Genomic DNA, 17,525 nt, shown 5'->3' with positions numbered 1-17,525 from the left:
TCATACGTGTATCCGGCCTACGAGTCCCACGTGCTACATACATTAGGTGCCTAGCTAGGTACATACTAGCCTTGATTATGGGTACATGTAGGTACCTAAGGCTAGATTGCCGAACTAAACACTTCAAGTACGCAGATCCACTTACGTAACTCAATCCGAATTATACATTTTATACATCAAGTCTTATATATTTTATTAGTACCGCCACAATTTTTCCAACCAATCAGATACTTAGAATCGCCCCGCAGTTTGCGACTTTTCCCTTTGCCATTCTATCGCATAACGTCTGCAAGAGGTGCAAATGGTATAGAAAGGTCATGCAAAACGAGCTCTATCTAACGATACCAATTATCAAAACTTTTATACGTTCTTGGAATAGGTCAATTGATTCTACAAAAAATTCATCGGACGTGCGCTGAGGTGTGGCTAGCCAATCAGAGGCCAGACTTTACCAGACTTTAGCTGTGGCGTCAGTTGTGCGCATAATCCCCCCCTTCTCCCCCGTCCGCGGTTGCGCGGACGGGCAACGCCGCTAGTTTACTATCAATAAGTATGCCTCTTCGACTCTCAATGAAGTTTATTCATTTGCCTGCTCGAGGGCTTCGACCCTTTTGCCTTGGTCGTCATATTGCTTTTGTGTGCTTTGTCGATTTTCGAGGATATCTTCGAGCATCTTTTCGATGGATTCCTTTGTCGTGCTTAGTTCCGCCTCAATTTAAGACGTCCATGTCTTATCAGATGCGTCTTCTTTTTGCATTTCTTCTTCCAATATCTTGTTCTTATTCTTCTTCTGATGATGAATACTCTGCTAAGATATCCTTAGCGCCCTCCGGAGCAGTCACTTGTCGACATAATGCAGGTTCAGGTGAAGATTTAGAGTTAGACCAGCTTCATTCATGGCCTAGAAGTAATTCAGCCAAAACTCTAGGAATTTATGGGGCCTATCCATCACAAGCTAGGATGACCCATTAAACCCAAGGAGATATTACCTTTACGTCTGTAACGACATAATCGATGGCTGCCCTTGCTCCCTACTACCTAATACCTATAGCTTCTGTCGAATCTCGAAATCTGGTGAATTATTCGATACTTCCAGCATGGAAAGTGTGGAGAGCGTGAATATTCTTGTCCCTAATTTAAATCGCATTCGATGGCTCTTCCTGTTACTAATGATACGTGTGGGCATGCTGTAATGGTACTTCAATATTTGCTTCTTACCTTGTAGAGCTCACGGCCGGAATTGGGGGCCGGTAACTTTGTTGATTGCTTGTTACATTTGTTGAGTTACTGCTCATGGGCAGGCAGACAGGATCAACCATAGCTATTTTCCGGACATCTTATTGTTCTGCCCAGGCGTCACTTAATTATTTGTAGGTAACGAGTTCAATATAATGCTTTCGTATAGCAGGCTACTAAGAATATGTCTTAGTTTAGATTAGATAATAGACCCTTTTTCTTTATCGTATAACCAAAGGAGCTGAATTGAGAGACGGTTTAGTTACTAATGGGACAGTAACATAAGCGCGGAAGCATACTTTGGGGGAGTTCCGTCGAGGCAGGGAACCGTCTGGAAGATGGCAGTCGGCGGTAACTAAGGAAGGTCGGTGGAATCGTCAGAGTTCTCGCGAAGCTCTTCCTTTCTCGATATTATGCTTCCTGCACGGCTGTCTGGATTTCGGCATCGGTATATCCGTTCTTCGCTTCTTGCCATTCTTCCATCGTTAGACGAAGTTTGCCTCCGTAATCCCACATAAACTCTGGTAAGTCATCTAAGGAACTTTTCTGTTCCTCGCTGTAGTCGATCATAATATCCATATTGGCATCCATTTTGCGTACTGGGGAAGTGAATAAAAGTATCAATAATCGAGAAGTGAATGAAGAGGCTTTGTCGCCTGTTTAGGAACCTTAGGTGGTCGTCTACGAGTGGGATGCATTATTAATTATGCGCCTTGTTTTTGTGCAAAAGATTCTCGAAGATCTTAGGGCTTCTTCCATACAGGCGTCTTTCCGCTCGTCCTTTTCGGCCGTCGGCTTCTTCGATCCGGGGTTCGTCGATTGTACATGGAACAAAGCTCCCTTTCGCTCAAGATTGTCGACATTTTAAATCGGGTTTCTTCAATTATTGATAAATTTATTTGTTGAAGATTTTGGGGTTTGTCAACTCCATTGTTTTGGCCGGGTAATTTGATTGTAGTCCGTCCAAATGGCTTTGCAGGCCGTCCGTGCATGTCTATCCTTGCGTGGTGTTGAGTTTCTTGCTTGGTTCGTTTGTCGGTTTTTTGAAGCCGATGAGCATGGTAACGCAGACCAGGCTTGGCGGATTCGGGCGATTAATCGGCTCAGCAGAGAAGCTTTCTTAACGTTCTATTCACCTTCCGAGGCTTTGTGCAACATTCCAACTTCTTTATCTTGGTTATTTTATGATGTAGGCAATCCCCCGTAATGATGCATGGGAGTAAAATGCCGTACGTAGTATGCGGCGATACGATATGTTGGAATGTGTATAAGATTGTTGGTGTCAAGGTACAATTTAGTTTCTGATGGTTCCTGTAAGTTTAGGTAACTTTAAATTGTTGAAGGAGAGAGAAACAAGGAAACTAAAACTTGAACTTTGGTGCGCAGGCACGAAAGATTAAGCAATTGCTTAAAGAGATTCATTATTGTGGTGACAGTTGCGGTTCCTGAGGGGTTACCAAATGGTCTGTTGGTACGGCAGCTGCTATGGTTGTAACTGCCATGATAATAAAAAACTGCGGCAGTTTGAGGGCCCTTTGAGGAATGTTGTTTCCGCTTGTTTTAGTTCTTCGTGGTGCAGGAAGAAAAAGAATATATTAGGACCTGGATCTGCACCTTCCCTAAGAAAGTGGAAGAGACTTAAGTACCTTTTATAATATCTATCGAAAAGGGGTTAGCAATCAATAAACATCCCCTATCCTCAGCATGGTAAATCCCACGAGATATCGAAGAAGACCTTACGTATATGATTACTGGGGACGAGATCCTTGATGTCCGTTTATCAGGATCAACTTAAATTTATATATCAATAACTTGAGCGTAGCTGTACCCTACCCGTTTCTCGAAATAGGAGTTCTGTAAAAGCATATGAAACAGATTACTGTATAGAACATTTGGGGGCGAAGAATGACTATCTTACCGAAGACAAGTTGAAGTATAGGATAAAACTGTCTTGATGATAGGCCGATAGAGTTAACTAAGTCATGCCATTCACCAACTTCGCCTCGAATCTAAGCAGACTCTAGTACCAAGTAGCTAGAACTACATACTAGTACCTCCCTCGGGCAAGCGGTTTCGAAGTCGGATGGATGGATACTTCACAATAGGGAGTATACCACCTGCCTAAGCACAAACACAACCACGCACACGTGTAGAATTTGATTAACAATGTTTATAATTCCACTTTCTCAGCCTCTTCCCAACTTTCCTATCTACAATGCTAGAGTACACGAGGGAAAGAGAGCGCTAATGCAATTCTGGTTGCTATGCTGCACAAGCTGTCTATAGTACGGAAAGGTCGCCGAATCTCTCCTACAGAAGGGCATTAGCATCATCATCATCACCATAACATATATATATCCTGCAAGTAACAGGGAGTAGCCATACCTTGTATCCCGGAACGGACCAGCGGCCCTTGGACACCAACTTAGCCGTCTTCTCATCGATCGAGGGCTCAGCAGCAGCAACCTCATCGACAGTAAGTTCCTCGAAGGGGCGAGCGGTCTCGATGTTCTTCAGCGTAGCCTCGAGGTCCTTGAGTTCTAGATCGACCTTCTCCTTGGTACTCTGGGCGTTCTTGATAGCTTCGATCTCGAAAGCCTCGATGGCTTTGAGCTGGCGAGCGACGTCGTACTGGGCGGGTTTGAAGGCAGTAAAACGCTTCTCGATCTCGTCGACGACCGCCTGGTTTTTGAGCACAGATCGGTAATACGCGAAGTCGACGGTCGTCGGGAGTTCGGACAGAGCCTGCAGTTTGCGGCGAGCATTCTCGTTGCGCTGCTTGAAGGCCTGTAGACCTGCAACGGTCTGTCCGCGCAGACCTAGCGAGGAGGTGACCTTGATCCAGTCGAGCTTGAGGGCTGCGCTTCGCTGCGAGGGAGGAAACGGAAAATTAGAAATTAGCTCATCTTCGTCCATTTTTCAACGGAAGTTTCCGGGGCAATTGACGATCCAATTGACAACATGACTGCCATTTGAAAAGCTCAAAAGTACCTAGGTATTCGCCAGGGGATCCTGCAAGAAAGAATACTTACTGCGGCCATTTTGGTAATGTGTTGAGGAAAAAGGTAAGGAGTGGAGATGTGAAGCAATTCGTAGTGGATGTTGCTGCTGTATCCCAGCCGAAGAACTCCGACGTTTTGCAGGGCGCCACAATCACCAAAGTCCCGTGATTAGTCAAAGTCACGTGACCCGACAGCCCTCTTGCATTCTAGGTAGTTATTCTAGAGATTGAAGAGCACTTCTTACTTATAAGTACCTAGGTACCTTATGTAGTTATAGATCTCTTGCCTGCGGTTTGGTATTGAGAACATGGTAGGTATACTAGTAATCGTCTTGTACTATTACTGTTCTACTAGTAGAAACCTGCCGGATCTATCTATTGTGGCTTTCATGTTCGGGTATCACTAGCAAGACCTCACATTGGAGAAAATTATATTAAAGGTGCAGTCGCCAACATAGTAGTCGAATCGTCATTAAGCTCGAAGTGAATTATTCACAACGGCTCAGTAATCCATTGTAAGATATCGTAGCATGCAATACACTGCCAACCGACTTTCCATTTGGTTTTTTCATTTCCCCTTGCAGACTTTTCCGTTGTGGCATGCATCCAGCCAACGTGTCCGGAGTTTGACCCATCCTTCCTAATCAAGTTCCGTCATTAAACGCTCAGCGCCATAATCGAATTGACTATGTCGTTATCGTTTTCTTTTAGCGCTTTGATGGCCTTGTTTCGTTTGACGTTGGCTTGAGTCATAACCAGCTCGATATCCTTATCCTCGAGCCCTTCAGCATCGACTTCTTCGTCGTCGTCGTCCTCATCTTTCTTTTCCTCGGCGTCCTCGGCGGCTTTGCTGGGCTCGCCGTGGCTGTGGTCGTGACCAGCGTGGTCGTGCTCACCACCACTAGCGGCAAGGGACTGGGCCGCAGCTTGCTGGGCAGCCGAGTTGAGGTCCTCAATCTTGGCCTCGCCGAAGACGCTAATAAAGTTGTAAATCATATTAAACATATAGTGTAGTTGCAGTGGGATCTTACATGTAGGTGTTGCTGTTGGGCGATTTGTAAACTTCCGGGTTGTTGATAACAAACAGGATCTGTAGGTGATGCGATTAGCAGCGAACAGACAACCCCATCCGACTTGACTGGAGGTGAATAATTCCCCTCATTGCGCAAAACTGTAAAAATATCGGGATATAACTGCACCCAACAGAACCTATTGCTCTTTCGCACAATCCTAACTAGATATTGCATCCCCTAAATAAAACAAATATTTCGTGTTCGCTTTACTTACGTTCTTTGGTCGTCGGAGGGTGACTCGGGTGATGCCGGTGACACGGGTTAGGTGAAGCTTCTCGATGGCTTTACGGGCCTTCTTCTCGTTACGGGAGTGGACGACGGCGGTAGAGCCTGAAGCGCCGCCCTCGCCAACCTCAATCTCGGAATCGGAGCTATCATCGTCATCGTGCTCTTCGACGGAGACCTTCTTGGGCTCCTCATCGGGAAGTTCCTCGACTCTGGGGTTGGCCATATTGAATGTGAGAGTCTGGTGGGGTCGAAATTAGCTATTTATTCTGCGATGTGCGATATCGTGGGGTTTTGAGGTACCAAGCCCTCAAAATTAAGCCCGCCATTCACCCTCAAAACAATTCTTACATTCGGTATGGAAAGTATATAGGAGGTATATATGAAGCAGGAAGTTTATGTAAATATCGACGACTTACCAAAGCGACAACTTAAGAACGACACCGAAGTTAGGTAGCGGGGGTGATTGGTTGTACCTTGGGGGGGTTGAGTGGTTCGGTTATGAAGAAAAGTTGCTTACAGCTGTGAACTTTTGTCAATTGTTCGGCCTAGGGTTTGCCAGTTTTGCGAGTGCCCGCACTAGTCCAGATACGGATTTATAGTACAGTACGGGCTGGAGTGGCAGAGGTACCTAGGTACCTTTAGGTACTGGGTGCATCTTCCCTCCAGCCTCAGCCTCAGCCTCAGCCACAACTTCTGATAGGCCCTTCCCTCGGACTGGGTGAGTGTAAGGGATGATAAAGGGGTGATTAAGGGGTGAATAAGAAACACCGGCCAGTCTTTGAAAGACTTTAGAGACAGTACGACATTACCTTCATAGATACGCTCGCCTTAGACAATTGGCCACCGAATCATCGTATTGTAGTCGAGTCCATCGAGAAGCTCAAGCAATTTAAGTATAAGACATACGCGACGACTCAGGATTGCCAAGATGACTTAAACACAACACCATGGAAGGGTGAAGCTAAGATTCAGGCTCGAAAGTTAACGGAGAAAGTCAACAATTGCCTGTCTAGGAACGAGGCGACCTGGAGATTCGCCTGCGAGCCGCTCGTACTTAGTCGGTTAAGTTCGGAGGTGGTATGGTAATCAATATTACAGAAACTCAACTCTACTACACCCAAGCCTAATCTTCTTACCGCTGAGCAGCTTAATGCTATAGAGAAACTGTGGACAGGCCAGTCACGGTTGAGCGGCTCCCACAATGTCAAAAAGATCCGGTTCTATACGGTCCACCTAGTGACGTACTATATGTCTGCCTCTTGGGAACAGACCCGGGACCTCTGCGTTATCTCAGTTGCTGAGGATGCCTTCGATACTTTAATCTACAAGTCAGGATTAAAAGTAGGGCAAGGCAAAGCCCGAAAGCCACCTGTACAAGTAGACGACGATTCGAATGCCTCTCTTGCGAATGGCCTGGCTCGGCTGCGTACCACTTCTGCTCAACGGAATTTGCTCGCTACAGTCTCACAGGTCGCACGATATGTTGACGGTACTATTGAACCTAGTCAGCGTGAGTGTTGGTTCAAAGAAAGCGATGTTCTCATTTGGGAGTTAGTCAACACATATAAGAATCATAAAGCCGGAGATCTAGAACCAGAGTTACCTTTTTTCCATATTTCGATATCGCATGAGACGCAAGTAGTTAATACGGAAGACGAGGATCCAATCGAGTTTATCCACTCGGTGACTCTAGGTTCGTTTGATCCTGACGACGAATTCACCGAACCACTACTGAATGGAGATCTAGAAATATCCGACGCAGGAGTTATTCTCATTCACGGTGGAGCAAATACAAGGGAAGGGCGGAGTCCATCCGATCTTTGCGTCTATATTGTCCACGGCTCTACGCAAACACCAAATCAGGATGAGCTAACACGAATGATTAAGACGGCGTTTGTAGATCGCGACGTGTACCACACGACTAGGGATAATGGAACATTGAACCTACATGACTCGAAACCCCGCCTTACCTGGAACATAAAGAAGTCGTATGGTGTCTTCTTCTCATACGGACGAGAAAGCTTTGTCAAGTGGCTCCGGCATTGGAACAAGCCGCTTCCTGAAAGGCAAGGCTCCCCCAGAGGCGCGACCGATTCGGGACGCCTCATCTTTGAACGAGAATACAGCCCATGGCACGACCCTCGTGGCCTTTATGGCGGTCCACTTGCCGAAAAGAAGGAGGAGATCCTCAAAGAGTTGTTTAGAATGGAGGTAACAGCCTGGGCACACATTGCACGGGAGAAAACCCGCCAGGGGACTATTTGCTGTGTGCTCTGCTCAGAAAATGGGGACTACCGAATGGAAGACGATGACGAAGAATACCGCTATTGTCGAAAATTTGGGTTCATTTCGGGCCTGTGCGATGAATGGCAAGAACAATCAGACATCAGTATCGGCTATGGATTTCCGGTATGGACGAAACGGCTTCCAAGGAAAGCTCTCAAAAAGGCGATTTCCAGCGCCTCACCAACTCCGACACAGGATCTAGTCTCTCAAGACGCATACTGTCAGATATTGATGAATCAGACAGCATGTCGGATGAATTACCTGAGGGAATTGCTTCGAATCCTTCTGACTCAGAAAGGACAGCCCTTGGTGTAAGTATAACGTAGGCCTTCATGATCTTTTAATAAGGAAAACTCCTAGTTTATCCCAGGCCAAGTCAGGCTTAACGCGGCTTGGCTCGGCTCAGGTCCGTATTACCCAAGCACATAATCCCCGATACTGTTATACCTATTTCCTTTAAAGATGGGAATTTTAGAAAAACATGCCCTGAATTTTATACTAGGCATATATGTATTAGGGACCCTTCGGAGGAATTGTATTGTCAACTCGCGTATCGAATCTACACTTGTGCAAACTCGAGAATCTGGGTATGTCTATATGATAGCACAAATTTCACCAGGCGAAGATGTAATCACGTAGAAGACAGCCTCAGGTTGTTGTAAATTTCCGTATCATTGACGCCGGTCACCTCATCGAGATTTTTATGAGTGACATACAGGTCTTGCCAGACGAATCAGAAGAAACCAGCAACCCCATGCCAATGTGTCATTTCATGCAGACCAGACCCGTAGACTACCTTCCTCTCCAGCTGAAAGAGACCGTTGTAACAGAATCAACCATTCCGTCCCCCTTCATGCTCCTATTGCCGTTCATGCGGATGCCTTGACCTTGGCCAGGGCCTTTTGCTCCTCGAATCGTCGTTGCTTCTTGAGTCGCATGACCTTGAATCGGTCGAAGTCGGTGAGCGCCCTTCTTCGCTCTGTCTGCTCCTTTCGCTTGGCCCACTTGCTCTCCTTCCACTTGCCGTCGATCTCGGCCTTCGCCCATGCGTTCTTCAGGGTTCCTGTTCGGACGGCGCGCGGTAGCTTCGCAATCTTCAGGTCGGAGAGGAGCACATCGGCAAAAGAGATAGCTTGTCGGGGAACGACCAGCTTAGGGTCTGACGAAGGTCCATCAACCAGAGCCTATATATTTCCAAGTTAACATTTAATACACACGATTACACATGATTCGTAAGTTTCTAGATTGCCGATCTCGGGGTTAACGTACGCGCTTGTGGTCGATGATCTCGACGATAGCAGCCAGTCTACCGGCGTAAGGGCCGTTGCCCTGGACGAGGACGATACGGCCGACCTCGACCTTGCGCCATTCGGGGGATTCGATTGATGCGTCGCCCATTGTGACGATGTGCTGATAATATCGTTGTTAGAGACGAGTGGGTATTAAGAAGGTCGGAAGATAGGGAGATGGCAAGATGGGAAAAATAAAAGAAACAATTGAAAAAAAGAGAGATGTAGTTGTTTCTTTAGAAGATCATTTGGTTGGCGGAGAGAATGAAGAAAGGAGAATAGAAGACTGACTTACTGGTTTGGTGATGTCGTGGTGTTGGCTCAAATCCCTCCTTACCTTGAATTGTCCTGGGCTGAACTTTTCTTCGGTCGCGCACAATGCGGTGGAATTGGAAGTTGAATGTTGTGTGGGCAAGTTAGGGCTAAGCCGGAATTTCACCTAAACCGCCACCCGAGCTCACTAAATCTAGCCTGGGCTCAAAGTGGGTCCTTCTGCAGACCTTTTCTAAAAAGGATTTCTCTTAAAAGGCTTTCTTGCAGCCTTAACCTTCCAACTGTTCATCAATCTTTTGCTTTTTTTTCTATGCTAAAGGCAAGAATTGTCCAGAGCTCAACTTTTATCAAGGACGAACATCATAATAGGTAAGTCTCTATCTTTTATCTCCTCCAAGATATTCCCACCACCTTACACTTGTTATGATGAGGTAATTTGCGATTGATTCCGCTTCGATGGCGCTCTCGCCGGAGCTGCTATATCGAGTGGCAAGGTGACATTTAATTCTTACATATTCTGAACGCTTTCCTACGAGTTACACTGTAAATTCAAACGTATTATTCAGATTACAGTAGCTAACTCTGTCTACAGGACCATCTATTTCTGAGCTGTTGATCTTATCGGCCACCTAAGACCCTCTAGACTTATCTATTTCGACATCGTTGAGTACAACTAGTTTTTTTATAGAGCGTTTAGTTTAACAAACCTTTGTAGCAAGGTTGCTACGATATGACATCCTTCAATAAATATTATTGGTCTATAAAATATGAATTGGCCATCATCAGTTCCAGTTCTTTGTGTGTCCTTACATGCCTCTCAAGTTTTACCCCAAGTTTCCATAGTAGCGTGAACATCACCCAATGCCAACCTCCCGACTACCATAGATTTCAGTGTTCAGCAGTAGTACTTGTCAGTTCATAGCTAATGTTTATATTATGCTAGTAAATGGTCTTATTATGACAGTCTTCTTATCGGGTACTGTGCCTAAATATTAACACCATTTCCAATCAAACATATTATTCTCCATAATGACTTATTGCCGGGTATATCCCAATGAAGGAAATTGCTAATTCCAATACTTTGTACCTTATGTAGCTCCTATTCTGATGCCGTGCAAGGTTGCAAACTTGTAGAATTCATCTTCCACCACGTTTCTGAGCATATAAACACCCAAGCCCTATACAACCACAAAGAGGAGAGCAAGCGAAGATGCCAATGACGTGTGCAGTCGTGGGATCAAGATTCCACACAATATGTGGCATGTAAAGGAGTATTTGTTGAATATGCAAGTATTTGGCGGTATGTCCACCAAGGCACACTATTCGTCTACGGCATGGAGGGCATCCTCCGACGGTTCTTCGTCGTACAGCCATTCGGGAGGGCTCATCGAGGCGTAACTCAGTCCTCTATCGTTCTCTAGCTCCTTACGCATCACTTCCATTTCGAGCTCCCATCGTTTCTGAAGTGCTGCCCTGCGCTGGCTCATTGCTGTCGTCAAAGCATCTTCCTCATCTGAAAAATCAGATTCGAGGCTCTCCAGTTCTTTCCTATTCTTCTCGATTAGTTTGCCCATTTCCGATTCTTGCCTTTCGAGTAATTCTTCGAGAGCTTTAGCTTGTCTGTCCCGCATGACGTTGATTTTGGCCTGATGAAGTTGCTTCATGTTCTTTTCAACGTTGTACTGCTGCCCGAGTTCTCTTAGATCCCGTTCCGTCACAATTCGGGAAGGCATGCCTCCCCCCGGATTCTTGCCGAGACCATCACAATATGCTTCCATATGCTTGAGCCGAATCCGCACGTTCCTCTCGCTCTGTTCTAATGTTGAGCGCAGTTCCATCTCTGCAGCAACTTGACGATCTTCAAGATTAGCCGCCGTCTTACCGTGTCGCTCCTTCATCCTCTCGATAGCCGCTGAGTGTTTCTCTACGAGAGCGAGCTTTGCGTGCGCATGTCTGGTCCACATGAGCCATTTCGATCTCCTATTGAAAGCGTGGAATCTCTCCATCTCCTTTACTTGCTCCTCTCGCAATGCTTTGAATTCTTCGCAGTTGTGGCTACGTCTCACTGCTTCGAGCATCTCTGCTGTTTCCTTTGCTGCAGCTTCTTGCTTAGCTGCCTCTTCATCTGCGAGTTTTGCCGCCCGAGCTTCTTCCTCGCGGCGCCGATCCTCCATCACAGCCTCACCATTGCAGAAGTTAGGACAACCCACCATGTGATCCCAAACTGCGCCGCAGATGTAGCAGAACTGGGCTCGACATCGGCAAGTCATGTGTGTACAGCCTTGGGTGAGCTCAACAAGTGACCTACACTTGTAACACCTTCTCCAGCCTGACTTCTCTCCCATTTTCAAGACGGCATCTAATTCCCAATCGTCCGGACAATCTTGGCCTATGGGGTGAGCATCCCTCTTACACATAACGCAAATTCGCGTTTTGCATTTTCGACAGATAGCTTGGGACGGATATTTGGGGTCGACCCTGGTCCGCGGCGGTATGAATTCGCCGCAGGCCGGGTTGGAGCAGAATATTCTCGATTCCCAGGGCGTGCTAAATTGTACCACGGCTTTCAGGAACCTATGTTGTTCTTCGCGGGACAATACAGATTTAATTATTGGACTTGGTATTGGTTGGGTGCAGCAACGCGGTGGCATTTTAGACTCGTCAGTTGTTGCCTGATTGATCATGATCTTCAAACACCTCGAACAATAACTATGTCCACATGGTAACCTCAGGAGGGGCTGATCGACTTGGAGATCTTCTCGACACGCACTACATGACCTGTACAACAACATGAAGCTATTAGTTACCATACACATTACGAGTTACCGGGATGCTTGAACAAACATGACGATATGTCCGAGAGAAGACGGAGTCTTTCGTCTACGGCGTAATTTAGAAAGCCCTCTTCTAAAACTCAGGTAACTCTTGTTCGTTCTAGCACTGAAAATGCTTGGCGTTGATTCGGATTCTGTTGGTGAGGGTGATATGAATTTAGGCTGTTTGAGATTCGGATCAGCTTGGGCGAGATAATTCTCATATTGAGCAAACGTGAGAGCCTTCGATCGCTTCCTTGCGATACTCCGCCCCGTGGTCTCGGGATAACCGTTAGTTGAGGAATGTGAAGTAAGAGCCGTGCTCGCAGAGCCCTCTGATCCCGTAGACGTAGTGCGGGCATGATTTGTATCTATGGTGATGCTCGATTTGGCGCCAGAAGGGTTTCGTTTGTTTCTTATCGAGACAGCACTCGACGGCCAAGAGATAGTAATACCCAAGGTTGTAGCCTTCATGATTAGTTCGTTGAGGTAAGCCTCGGTCTTTTCGGACGAAAGCTGAAGGACCTGAGTTAAGTAGTCGGCTTCTCTTAGTTCAGGCACAGTTTCGTCTGGACTTTTAGCTAGGTCCGAGGACGGAAGCTTCTGAGCAGTTGCAGCCATGACGGGCGACAAACGAAAAAGACGGCTTCAAACAGCAGTCCGGTCTGCGTGATCAGTCAATTGACTAAACTCATAATTTGACTACCTATTTCACCAAAAGATGGAATATCAATAGGCGATGGTGGGGGGGAAGAGGATCGGATTACGATGGGGCGCGTCGATATCCTGGCACGATCCTAGCACCGGTGACCTATGGACCTTTGGAATGCGGCCAACCGGCAATGCCTGAGTGGGTAGATTGTGGAGAATAGCATAACAAACCCGGCTAAGATATTGGACCAGGTTTTACGATGCGTGATCTGGTTGCAGATTGATAACGATCTGTCGAGTGCAGCAACTATGTAAGTGTCCGTAATCCGACAGTGACAAACGCCAATAAGTGTCGATTATTATAGAGAGGCCGCGGTATCCACAACAAACAAATACCTAGGATAGAGACGGTGACGGTACGACCTGGAAAGTGTTTGAATCATGTAGTAATGTAGGTAGGTTATTAGGCAACCAAACATGCGGTCAGTCAGAAGGAAATGATCAGACGTTGAAGGAACGAAACAAGTCAGGCTCGAGGACAAGGCTTGGTTGATTTGATTCAAGCAGCCGACAGCCAGCTTAGCCAGCTTCGCCAGCTAGCGAGAAATGATGCGATGCAGCGATTGGGCTGCAAGATTTGGGTCGCGGGGTGGTAGAGGACGTGGAGATTGGCCGAGAAACTCCCAACGAGAACGGAGCTGCTGGCAAGGGGTATTAGCGAGGATGAGGGCGGGTGAAGCGTGACAGGTTGGATTGGTCGGAATAATGGCCGCATTTACTGTTTGGGTTGTTTGGGTTGATCTATAAGCATAGTATACATATACATATTCGAAGGATTTCCTGTATTATGGATGAGACTTGAGCGAGGATAGGATTCCTTGGTTTGTTGAAAGATGGCTCTAAGAGCAACCTCAGAAGTAACACTTGGATAAAGACGTTTTCATTACTTTGGTATAGCAACTCATATGCTTTTGCATTGACGTTGGTAAGACGGCAGGATGATGAGCGGAGTGAGGTTTTCACAAGATTAAATGATGGATGAGATGCGGAGAAAGTGTTAGTGTCCAGTCGTACGTAACAGTCATTCCAAAGAGCATAACCTCGAGGCAGAAAACAATCAGAATTAAGATAAGAATTAATGATATTACATGAAGCCGAGATTAATAACTTGAGTGTAGGTAGTGTAAATATGAAATGTGGATGACCTGTCAAAAGACATTGATCATATTGTAGGTATGGTTGGTTGTATTGGAACTGGAGAAGCAATTGACGCCATGAAAAAATAAGTACGCTATGGGATCTATCTCCCTCCCCCCTCCTCCCTCCTGATCGATTCCCCGGGTCCGCTAGTCCTAACGCTACATCGGCTAAGGCATTGGCCAAGGGTTGCTAAGGCTAAAAACTCTAAAACCAGAGCTAAAAGCGTACTTTGACTTTCGTGACACCTCACTCGCCCCCACCTCCTATTTACCATAGAAGGCAAAGCAATAAGTACATTTATAAGTCCTATGAGGTAAGTATTATCAAATGTAAAATGTGCTACCTATAAACGTATACCTAAAGCTGACATATAAATACAATTAATAGCTACATGATTGATCAACTAGGGACCTAGTATAAGCTTAAATTTAGCAAGGTAACAACGGTTTTGATCAGCAGGTGTCCGGAACATTTTACATCATACCTTAACTCGGAATGTGGGGGTTGCCGGTAGACCCTAAGCTAGTGTAGTTGAGAGACCGGTACTGTAGTAGCCGCCGCTAATACCACATAGTCTATATGTAGGTACTAGGTAGCCTACCTACTGTGTAAGTCCTTGGTATCCATCTCAAAAATATTCTCAATATTCTCTTTTTTTTCCCGCTCGCTTTCGTTAAATGATACGGCCTCATCCTATAATATTCATATATTAACAGGAATGTTGAGGTTGGTGAGTTATAATCTCAAGTTTGGTTCCCCCATTTTGAGTTGAGCAACATTCTACGGCTCAGGCACTTTTATATCAGAACTCGGGAATGTGTAAAATGGTTGATCTTCGCTTGAAGGTAGGTATCCAAATAATTTTTAGTGAAAACATATCCTCGGTAATTATGACGGCATAGATCGATAAAACAATTGTCTAGAACTCCTCAACATACTGGCTTCTGACCGGTTCTAGATAGTCGATCAGATTATCCCACATCAACCTCTATCATCTCGCTCGAGGTGTCTCGAGATGATCCACCAATCAGTCATGTACATAGTATATTCACTTGTAATCAATCCCAGACACCCGGGACGCGGCTCAAGCTACTATAGCGGCACTAAGACAATTCCATCCTTTCCCCGGTCATACCTGTTTGCTTATTTTGCTATGACCACCCCATAAGCCAATAGCAAGTACAGCCTACATAGCAGGGCTTTCTCTCACCGGTGACTACTAAACTAGGTATCTAATAACTTATTAAGGGCCTGGTGATACTAAATTCATCGTTCCTTGTTCATGCAGGACTCGGTATGAGCAAGTCACATTGGCGCCGGTATGAAGCCGTCCGGGATTACCTAGATAGCAATATATTTCAGCCATACGTCATATAATTAAAGGTAGAAATAGAATTCAGGCCTTATAAGTTACCTATTTATATAAATTTATAAAGTCGACTACATATCCGTGTGAGGCTTAGCCTATGGGCAGTGGTCCATCATATAAACAGCATACCTACTCTTTGTCTGTTCACCTCACTCGCCGCAATCCTGAACGCAGAGGGTTTACTACCTTTCCATCACGCATGGCCTGAGAATCAGGAGGTTTCGGGGGCCATTCCGGCCATGACCCTTGTACCCATAGTCTACATTTTCCTAGCCTGTTAGCTTGAGGTTAATTAAACCTTTTCATCGCCAGGGATGAGATCGTAAGCGATACATATACCTTTCATATTAAGTTTAGTGGTTGCCAATTTACCATTTATGCCGTAACCTACTAGATGGGCTACGCAGCTTTATAATCTCAGGATGTTGCAATAGGAGGTACGACGTACTGCATAAATATAGGACATGAAACTAGTGCTTTTTGGGATGACAAGGCAATGGTCGCAACTGATTAGCTTAACTATATTCATGGGATCTCACGATGATAATAACTTACAGGGCATAAATCGAAGGTTACAAAGGCGCTCACCTTCAGATTTTACAAGACCTAATCAATATAGAGGAATGAAACTAACATGTTGATTAATAGTAAGGCCTCTCCTTATCTACCGGGTCTCATTTCCTGAGTAGGTCCTAAATAGGTTTCGTCATGTTTGCCAGGTTTGATATAAAGTGACTCACAGACCCGAAAGACCGGGACAACTACGTGTGAAATATGGCCTTCAATATATATGTGTCGATTACCCTAGTAACGAGATAGTAGATCCTGTCCAGCCGGGCGATTAGTGTCAGAGTAAATTAATACGGACGATTAATGGTGAAATTATATGAATACCTGGGCGGTGACTGTTGGCTATCGCGTAATCTCTAGCTCAAAACCTCACGCTCCGGACGTGGCTCCCTTTTTATCTATATATTTTCTACGGTCGCCTCAGTCATCTTACGCTCCCTCATCCAACCACATGCGAAAACAACTTTGCCATGCACACACTAAGTCTCATTCTCTTGTGCCTTTGCACACTTGCGGCCCTGGTCAACGGCTCTCCTGGGGGAAGATGGCCTGTCGGCCTAGGCATGAGCAAATACGTTTGCTCTTTTCTCGGAGGCGCCGTTATAAATGTAAACCAGACCGAGACTACAGAGAAAGAAGATAAGCTGCCCGCCATACGCACTGTCTCCGCCGAGTGGAATATACCATGGAGCAAGGCACCCGAAAATGCAGACCTCAGCAATCCCAACAACCGACATTCTCTAGCACAATGGGTCGGAATTCTTGGGAACGGCTGTGATAATAAAGACTGGTACCCGTTTCTCCAAGCTGGGACGAATATCGAGGTAAACAAGTGTTCTGCATAGAAAAGGTTTCTAAGATACGAGAGAGTTGGCTAATTATCTCCTAACATAGATGGACGAGAATGGCACAACCGTTGCGGGTGCTTGGGTCGAGTGGTTTCCAGCCGGAGCCCACTTGATCCCTAAGGAAGACTTCGCAGTCAGCCCTGGTGACCAGATAATCGTGGCAGTTAACGTATACACTCGCATATCGGGCCATGTGTAAGTAAACCCTCCCCCGGCTGCCATTCTCAATATCCGTATTCATGACAACGACCTAACATCCTCCTAAAGATACATGAAGAACATCCGTACCGGCCACGAATATGCAGCGGAAGTGGAAGCCGACTCGCCCGAGGACCCAAAGTTTCAAATTTGCCTTGGCTCCGGTGTTGCTCAGTTCTTCCAGGAATGGGACATCGCGGAAGACAGAGCAGATCTACCGGTCTTCAACAATGTTACATTTTCCGACATGACAGCTATCGATCGCCGTGGTGAATTTTATGATCTCACTTCGGGAACGGAGGACTATTGGACCATGATCGATGCGGGGAGGCAAGTTGCCATACCGGAGGGAATCAACAGCAAGAGTTTTGTAGTTTACTCCCCTCAGGGGAGAACGTGGAGTCCACGCGGCGGTCGGTAGGCCTAGTCGATAGTCCTTTGCCTGACAGATCTAATAATAGACGGCTCTATTATCCATTGGCATGCGGAA

The 17,525-nt window shown here is 46.0% G+C and overlaps 7 protein-coding genes across 7 annotated transcripts; 2 read left to right on the top strand and 5 right to left on the bottom strand.

Moving 5' to 3' along the window:
• Positions 1-1,501: 1,501 nt before the first annotated feature.
• F5Y00DRAFT_260999 (uncharacterized protein) lies at positions 1,502-1,827 on the bottom strand (the record flags this gene model as incomplete). Its single annotated transcript, XM_048011119.1, has 2 exons — positions 1,502-1,591; positions 1,663-1,827. 2 exons carry the CDS (start codon positions 1,825-1,827, stop codon positions 1,502-1,504), a joined length of 255 nt encoding a protein of 84 aa, XP_047865822.1.
• A 1,343-nt stretch (positions 1,828-3,170) lies between these two features.
• Positions 3,171-4,380, bottom strand: F5Y00DRAFT_234102 (uncharacterized protein). Its single transcript, XM_048007389.1, has 3 exons — positions 4,269-4,380; positions 3,622-4,104; positions 3,171-3,546 (listed from the first exon to the last, which is right to left on the bottom strand). Exons 1-3 carry the CDS (start codon positions 4,275-4,277, stop codon positions 3,517-3,519), a joined length of 522 nt encoding a protein of 173 aa, XP_047865821.1. The 5' UTR covers positions 4,278-4,380; the 3' UTR covers positions 3,171-3,516.
• A 149-nt stretch (positions 4,381-4,529) lies between these two features.
• Positions 4,530-6,099, bottom strand: F5Y00DRAFT_234099 (nascent polypeptide-associated complex, alpha subunit). The gene is made up of 4 exons (XM_048007388.1): positions 5,887-6,099; positions 5,525-5,776; positions 5,269-5,327; positions 4,530-5,213 (listed from the first exon to the last, which is right to left on the bottom strand). Exons 2-4 carry the CDS (start codon positions 5,759-5,761, stop codon positions 4,895-4,897), a joined length of 615 nt encoding a protein of 204 aa, XP_047865820.1. The 5' UTR covers positions 5,762-5,776; positions 5,887-6,099; the 3' UTR covers positions 4,530-4,894.
• A 585-nt stretch (positions 6,100-6,684) lies between these two features.
• F5Y00DRAFT_234096 (uncharacterized protein) lies at positions 6,685-8,147 on the top strand. The gene has a single exon (XM_048007387.1). It carries the CDS (start codon positions 6,787-6,789, stop codon positions 8,137-8,139), a length of 1,353 nt encoding a protein of 450 aa, XP_047865819.1. The 5' UTR covers positions 6,685-6,786; the 3' UTR covers positions 8,140-8,147.
• Positions 8,148-8,325: 178 nt separating this feature from the next.
• Positions 8,326-9,552, bottom strand: F5Y00DRAFT_234091 (ribosomal protein L14-domain-containing protein). Its single transcript, XM_048007386.1, has 2 exons — positions 9,094-9,552; positions 8,326-9,008 (listed from the first exon to the last, which is right to left on the bottom strand). The coding sequence occupies exons 1-2, from the start codon at positions 9,220-9,222 to the stop codon at positions 8,694-8,696; spliced, it is 444 nt and encodes a 147-aa protein (XP_047865818.1). The 5' UTR covers positions 9,223-9,552; the 3' UTR covers positions 8,326-8,693.
• Positions 9,553-10,232: 680 nt separating this feature from the next.
• Positions 10,233-13,235, bottom strand: F5Y00DRAFT_45245 (uncharacterized protein). The gene is made up of 2 exons (XM_048013680.1): positions 12,231-13,235; positions 10,233-12,164 (listed from the first exon to the last, which is right to left on the bottom strand). The coding sequence occupies exons 1-2, from the start codon at positions 12,818-12,820 to the stop codon at positions 10,706-10,708; spliced, it is 2,049 nt and encodes a 682-aa protein (XP_047865817.1). The 5' UTR covers positions 12,821-13,235; the 3' UTR covers positions 10,233-10,705.
• A 3,224-nt stretch (positions 13,236-16,459) lies between these two features.
• F5Y00DRAFT_268678 (concanavalin A-like lectin/glucanase) lies at positions 16,460-17,456 on the top strand (the record flags this gene model as incomplete). The annotated part of the gene is made up of 3 exons (XM_048012303.1): positions 16,460-16,813; positions 16,884-17,032; positions 17,105-17,456. 3 exons carry the CDS (start codon positions 16,460-16,462, stop codon positions 17,454-17,456), a joined length of 855 nt encoding a protein of 284 aa, XP_047865816.1.
• Positions 17,457-17,525: the final 69 nt, after the last annotated feature.

This window comes from Daldinia vernicosa (genome assembly GCF_022497035.1).
Source record: "Daldinia vernicosa strain CBS 139.73 unplaced genomic scaffold F5Y00scaffold_17, whole genome shotgun sequence".
NCBI classification, from domain to species: Eukaryota; Fungi; Ascomycota; class Sordariomycetes; order Xylariales; family Hypoxylaceae; genus Daldinia; species Daldinia vernicosa.
Note: the sequence above shows the minus strand (reverse complement) of the source record. Positions and strands in the feature narration are given on the sequence as shown.